The sequence below is a fragment of the Protomyctophum parallelum genome (assembly GCF_964188405.1).
Source record: "Protomyctophum parallelum genome assembly, chromosome: 2".
NCBI classification, from domain to species: Eukaryota; Metazoa; Chordata; class Actinopteri; order Myctophiformes; family Myctophidae; genus Protomyctophum; species Protomyctophum parallelum.
This window is the reverse complement of record NC_139699.1, coordinates 22760984-22768259: the sequence shown is the minus strand read 5'-3', so window position 1 is coordinate 22768259 and position 7276 is coordinate 22760984. Positions and strand designations below refer to the sequence as shown.

General features: G+C 50.0%; 1 protein-coding gene across 1 annotated transcript; it reads right to left on the bottom strand.

Moving 5' to 3' along the window:
* Positions 1–205: 205 nt before the first annotated feature.
* mex3b (mex-3 RNA binding family member B) lies at positions 206–6510 on the bottom strand. The gene is made up of 3 exons (XM_083759511.1): positions 5557–6510; positions 1964–4004; positions 206–1848 (listed from the first exon to the last, which is right to left on the bottom strand). The coding sequence occupies exons 1-2, from the start codon at positions 5858–5860 to the stop codon at positions 2425–2427; spliced, it is 1884 nt and encodes a 627-aa protein (XP_083615637.1). The 5' UTR covers positions 5861–6510; the 3' UTR covers positions 206–1848; positions 1964–2424.
* Between the last annotated feature and the right edge of the window lie 766 nt (positions 6511–7276).

Genomic DNA, 7276 nt, shown 5'->3' with positions numbered 1-7276 from the left:
GTAGAATCGACCTCAGGTCTAAATGGGTTTGCATAGTTTTTGTGAGGTTACAACCCTACTAGTAGTAAGCGTCCCGTCAGCGCCCATCGAAACCGAGGCTCTGCACAAAAAGGTAGTCGCGTCTCTCTTCACCTTTCAGCAGCGACAAACAAGAGGGAGAAAAGCTGGCAAATCATCATGTAAAAAAACAGCAAGGGACACCTCGTGAATGTACCATTTTTATTGGACTTATATAGAAATACTTAAAAAAAAAACATGAAGTAGCACCATTACTTAAGTTTGACTTTTTTTTCTCCATCATGTAGAACTTTAAATGTCAGAAAAATAAAACTCTTGATACATTTTCAAATCTTGTCTCAGCAAATATAATATTAGTATTCGACCATGAGGTTAAAGGCCCTTTATCATAAAATAAAATATACTTTGTTCTTAAACTTTGCTCAATAAAGTACATTTACGCTCAAGTAACTTCACCTACATATACATAAACAAGTGGTAAACAAAATGTATTAAAATAGAAATACTAAAACTATAGTGGTGCAACAGAAGCCTGTAATTCCCACTGGAATCTAATTCATACAAATTGTTTTAAAAAGCATAAACGGTTCCTTTTCGTTCAACTTACTAAGTTTTTTTTTATACGTTTCAATGTTTCATAATAATATAGAATAAAATATGCTTTATATTACTGAATAAAAAATATGCTGGGTGAAGCTGATTTTTAAAGACATTTGTTTTTTTTGCTGAACCTGTTAAAAAAAACTCCATCCCAACAACAGAATACTGTCAAACGCAATACACATTTTTGTGGATTTGGGCTCCACAGTCGTGTGACATTAAAACAATACAGTGATCAATGCCGTTAAGCCGGCCATACTAAAAAATAAACAATATCTTTTTTTTTAAACCCAGCTACAAAAAAAAGAAAAGAAAGTTCATTGAACTTAAATTAAAATATTTGTAAACATCTTTGCGATAAGAAATATAATCTTTCAAGTCAAAAAAAGAATAAAATACTTCAATCTGTATTAATGTAATTAATATTTAAAACTTTCAACTTGCAGATTTTTTCTTTTTTGTTGGTTTTTGTTTTATACATATATATGTAGGATATGTCATCGTCGTCATTCTCGCCCCTCACTCGCGCGGTATTCTCTGACCCCCCCAAGCTGCAGTATCTTCGTCTTTTGCAAATCAATCAATAAATCAATCAATAGTCCTGTTTGGCCCTCCAACGTTTCCTACTAGTCATTGATCAGTATATCAGTACATTCGATCAGTGAAACTGGAAGGCTCCGCTAAACAGTCTACACACTGACCTCTGACGTGGGGGTGAATGGGGGGGGTCCAGGGGTCATCGTCGATATGGACAAGTGTCTTTGTTAAATAAAGACTTGGCCTTGTCTGTGGCAAATAGGTCTTATTTTGATCATACTACCCGATGAATGCCGCCACATATCCAGCTTTTCCACAGAATATGTACGACACTTTGACAATAGGCGTGTGGCGTGTGTTGGAGTCCAACTAGTACCAGTGGTTCTCAAATGTTATATTTGCAAGGACCCCCATAACTCAAGACAGAGGTGTTCAAATGGAACCAAGCGGACCTGTAAAAAGGGTCCATTTGGTTCCATTTTGAATACTCTCAGAGTTACAGACCTGTTATGAGAGTTACAGTTACAGACCTGTTGGGGCTAGATCTTCTGTTATGTGTTTCAGGTCATTGTGTCCACCCATTGAGTCATATGTATGTCCACCACAACACAGCGATGACCTCTGACCTGTGGGGGGGGGTCCCTGGGTCTACACTATGACCTGGGGGGGCGGGGGTCCCTGGGTCACTCTGACCTGGGGGGGGGGGGGGGTCCCTGGTTCACTCTGACCTAGGGCACCCTGGGTCACTGACCTGGGGCGCCCTGGGTCACTGACCTGAAGGGGGGGGGGGGGGGGTTCCCTGGGTCACTCTGACCTGGGGGGGGGTTTCCCTGGGTCAAGACACCACCACGTCTCGTTACTTCATAAATATCGTGTACAATTCACTAGAACTACAGATTACTATGCTGTAATATTTAAAACATGCATTTAGATGTTGAAAATATTTCCCAAAGCTACAGTACATTATTTAAAAACAAAAAAGTTATGACGGAGCCCTGACAAGGGGTTGTCGGTCCCTTTTCTTTCTTTTTTTCTTTTCTTTTTTGGATACTGCAGCCTCATACATACATATGTATATTATTTATGTACACGCACTTCCATCGCACAGACAATTTAAATTTTCCCGTTAAAGCAGTACGTTTTGAAGTCTTGTGTCGTCTTGTCTGTCCGTCCGTCCGTTTGTGGCGGTCGCGGAGGGCCTTATTAAAAAAACGGCACGGCGACAGTCAAAAGAGAGAGAACAACGCCACGGCGATCTCTCCGTCGTCATTACGAAAATATACGGATGGCCTGAGTGACAGGGGCGTGGCAGACGGGGCACCGGGGCTCGCCGCGCTCGCAGATGCGGTTGGCGCACTCCATGCAGAACAGGTTGTGGCCGCAGGGGACGAGCGCGGCGATCACCTCGCTCTCGAAGCACACTGAGCAGTCGCGGCTGCCCTTCCGCGACGTGGAACTGGACGAGGACGTCGTGGAGGAGGCCGAGGAGTCGCAGCAGAGGGGGAGGGGCCCCGCGTGGGGGTGAGGAGGGTGGTGAGGGCCGCCGCCCGGGGGCAGGGACGCCATGGCGAAGCTGAGGGAGGAGGAGGGGGGGCCGGCGCCCGGGTCGCTGCTGCGCACACGCCGGGCGAGGGCGTGATGATGATGCTCCGGGACGCCGGCGGTGGGCGCGTGGAGCGGAGGAGGGGACAGTCTGGGCTGGGGGAGAGGCGTGGCCCTCCGGTGGCCATTGTTGGCGTTGATCACGACGGAAGAAGCGTTGGCATTGGGGAACATGATGGTGGAGGTGGGCGAGCCTCCCGTAGAAGAGGAGGAGGAGGAGGAAGAGGGGGAGGAGGAGGGGCGGCTGCCGTCGTACTGCGAGGACCACAGCAGGCCGGCATGGGGGGGCTGCGGCGGCGGGGGGGCCGGCGTGGGGTCGAACCCCGGCGAGCCCGACGAGGACGACGCCGACGACGAGTCGAAGGTCAGGTCGGCGCAGCAGTCGGGCGAGATCACCTCGCTGCCGTACGCGAAGCCGTTGGCGTTGCCGTGGACGTTGTTGTTGTTGTTATTGTTGCCGTTGTTGTTGTTGTGGTGGGTGTAGCTGAGGGCGGGGCTGGGCGGGCTGTAGTCCGCCATGCTGCGCGTCGAGCCGCCGGTCCCGAAGTACGAGTCCGTGGAGGCGGAGCCCAGCGACGAGGACGAGTCGTTGCGGTAGTTGGAGAAGGGCTTGCGCGTCGTCGCCGCGCTGCCGCCGCCACCACCCCCGGTCCCGCCGCCGCCAGGCTTGGACCACAGGGTGCAGGCGTGGCCGTGCAGGTCAAAGCCCACGTCCGTGCCGTTGGCGTGGAAGTCGTTCTCGTCCTGCAGCTCCACCACGCCGCCCGTGCGCACGGCGATGTGCGCCTCGATCTCCTCGCGAGCACGGTCCACGTTCTCCGGCATGCCCGTCACCTCGAACACGGGCTCCTTGTCACGGCTCGGCGTCACGATGTACGTGTGCGTCTGCTGCTGGATGCGCTTGATGGTGGCGCCCTTGGGCCCCACCACCAGGCCCACCACGCGGTACGGCACGCGCACCTGGATGGTGGTCTGGCCAGGCAGGTTGGGCGGGCCGGGTACCGGCGTCCCGCCACCCCCTCCGCTGCCTCCTACTCCGCTCCCGTTGGTGCCGCCACCGCCGGCGCTGGCGTTTTTGTTCCGCGACGCTCGGATCATGGAGAAGTGCTCGGCTGCCGAGATGATCTCGCGGCGCGCCATGGCCACGTCCTCCCGCCGGCCCGTCACCACGAACACCGGCTCCTCGCCGCGCACCGGCGTCTTGATGTAGGTGTTGGTCTTCGCTCGCAGCGCCTTGATCTTACAACCTGAGGGAAAGAAACGGCAACAAGACGACAAAGGTGAATGTGAGGACACGACCCCGACGATAATAATAATAATAATAACACATGCGAGGGGGTTTACATTGTTGCTTATGTGCAACTCAAAACAGCTGGCGGGTGTTTATTATTTTCCTCTCCGTATAGAGCCGGGGGACTCTGAAATAAAATAAGTGGGGGGGAACCCAACCCACCCTTTTTAGAGAAGAATAAATTCAAACCACATGCTCTACTACCGTCCACACACACACACACACACACACACACACACACACACAGTGGCTTGTGTCAGAAAATAGCACACACACAAAAAAAGGAACTGCCGGGTGGACAAATCCCTAGTAATGTCCGGGCAGAAGCGTTCATCTTATCTAGTTTCACCCGTTAGATTCTAAAAGAGGATTAATATGGCTACTTTATTATCACCTTAAATGTCTTGACAACATGGCTGCAGAAAGTTGCATTCTTCTTCTAAACGCCCTCCCGGTGAGCGAGCACACACATGCACACGCACACACACAGGCAGGCAGAGCAGCAGAGCCACTAGGCTAAGTGGGACAGTGATATAACCTGACAAAGGGAGCGGAGGAGGAGGAACACACACAACAAATAAAACAACCTTAAGTTGTTTTGTATCGCCCTACAATAATAATGTCACAACTTGCCCCTCTCTATCGGAACGGGATGGCACGAATTTAGTACAAAAGGTACCCCCGGCCCAAATAGAAACAAGCCAATGAATAGGCTTTCTTGGATAAATCATTTTAGCAGACCTTGTTATGCTTGTCCATGAAAACGTGTTATACAGTATTCAATCAATCAATCAGGCCCTATCTGAACAGCATGTTATTTACGTTTTGCTGGGCAGAGAGAGGCAATGTTGCACTGCAGGCAGGGAGGGGGAAAGAATTGACAAAACATCCCTTTAGCAGCAGTCAGACCTTGTATTGAACTGTACTTCTCATGTGCTTGTCTGTGCAAACTGTTAATACAGTATCCAATCAGTCAAATGCATGTTTTTTAATGTGTTTTGCTTCTGGGCATATATTATATTCACAGAGAGCTGTGAATATAAAGTAACGGTGGTGTTGCAGACAGGGAGGGGGAAACCTAGACAGGACCTTGTGTTGTAATGTTCCCTGTGCTTAATGTCCATGCAAACTATTAAAGTATTCAATCAATCAAATATTATTTTGTATTTTTGTATGTTTTGCTGGGCATAGAGAGAGAGGGGCATTTGGTGTTGCAGGGAGGCGGGGTAAAGACTTGGGCATCATGTAATGTAACCCAGCACCTCCAGCTGTGGTCTGGCTCGCCCAGCCAGCTACAGGCAACACTGACTGAACTGATAGCATCTTTTCGGGACCCTTTGTTACCGTTCCCGTCGGTACCGACGTCCCAAATACAGAAACGGTAACCAAGGGTCCCGAGAGGGGCTACACTGACTGGACTGCACTGAAGCAGCCATGCTCTGCTGCCTGAGAGTGAGACGAACAAAGGGTCTTTCTTTCTTCTTTAAACACAACACAAACACACGCACCTTGTCGGCCCACGATCTCGGCGACGTGCTCGGAGCTCGGCACGGGCACGCACTCAGTCATGTTGACGCTCTTCTTCCCCCCCGCACCCCCCCTGCAGCCGGCGGGGTCGTTGTCGTCGTGGTGGAGGTGGTGGTACAGCAGGGGGTCCAGGTGGTCGTTGTCCAGGCCGAGGAGAGAGAGCTGGTCCAGGGCGATTTGCAGGGCTCTCTGCTCGTCCAGCGCCGCGTCTCCTCCTCCTCCCCCGCCACCACCTCCTCCTGGTCCGCCGCTCCGCTCCATGTCGGCGAAAAGCGAGCTGGGCATCTTTGTCTGAGGAGGAGCGACTTTATTCTTGACCGAAGAGAGTGAAGTGGTGTGTTGTTGTTGTTGTTGTGGTGGTGGGATCTCCTGGGATCCAGTGGGGGAGAATCAGGACAAAGACAGACAGGGGGAAATAAGGAAGGAGGGTAAGAAGAAAGAAGGAGTGATCAGGGGGGGAGGAGGAGGGGACCCGGTGTTCTTTCTTCAAGCCACACTGGCTGGCTGTGCAAATCACTGCTTCCTTCTCTCCTCCTGACTGACGGAGAAAAAAACACACACCAAACCAACCAGTGGAAGAAAGGGAAAAAAAGAAAATCCTCCAAGCCTTCCTTCCCTTCCTTGCAGTTCCAATCCAATCCTGTCCAAAAAAGACAAAGAAAGGGCTTCTCTCTCTCTCTCTCGTATTATCCAGACCCCCAAGAAGACGCGTGTTCGTTGTGTTGTTGTTGGAGTCGCTCCCAGTCCAGACAATGCGTTTATAATATGTTATTATTCCTTCATTTCTCAGCAGTTCGTGTCTTGTCTGTAGTGTGTATGTATTCCTTCCGTTATTGTTCAGTTCACAGTACAGTACATACATACAGCCCCTCCCCGGCTCGGCAAGGCTCGGCTCGGCTCACACTCACTATACTCAGCTCTTTTCTGTGTGTCTGACTCTGACTCTAGTGCTGCTGCAAAGAGCCAGACAACACTACTGGAGGGGGGGGGGGGTGACGTCGTCTCTACTGCCAGGGGTAGAGTGGTTGCCAGATGTTCGTGTGAGGAATAAGCACCTGGGGTTCTGTGATGAATGAAAACAAGCCCAAAAAGAAGGAACCGTTATTATTATTATTATTATTATTATTATTATTATTATTATAACAACAGGCGAGCATCGGCCGACACATCGCCCAGTCGCCCGTTATCGCCCACAAATAAATATTTGTATCTCTTCGGACGGTCCCTGAGACATACTAGCATCATGTCCAGGGGGTGTACTTGTACATCAAGCTTTTCGACCATCGCCTGTTCACCTGCTATCGCCGGTAGTCGCCAGTAGGATCCCATAGACAGTAGGGTCCCATAGACAAATTAATGCACTTCCGGAAAATTCGTCTGGCTGTCGCCCGCTGTTAAAACGTACTGTAAGTGTAAGTCCCATAGACAGTAGGGTCCCATAGACAAATTAATGCACTTCCGGAAAATTCGTCTGGCTGTCGCCCGCTGTTAAATGTACTATGTAAGTGTCGCCTGACGGACGGACAGGGTTTCATAGTAATCTGGTCGCAATTATTGTTATTATTAGGCCAGGCGCACAGTGCACACACATGCATCGGATATTTTGAAATAGCATAATAGAAGAGCAATATTTTAAGTTAAACATTTCAACATAATCATCTGTTACTGGGGTGACAAACTACATTTTGAAGGGGGGGGGGG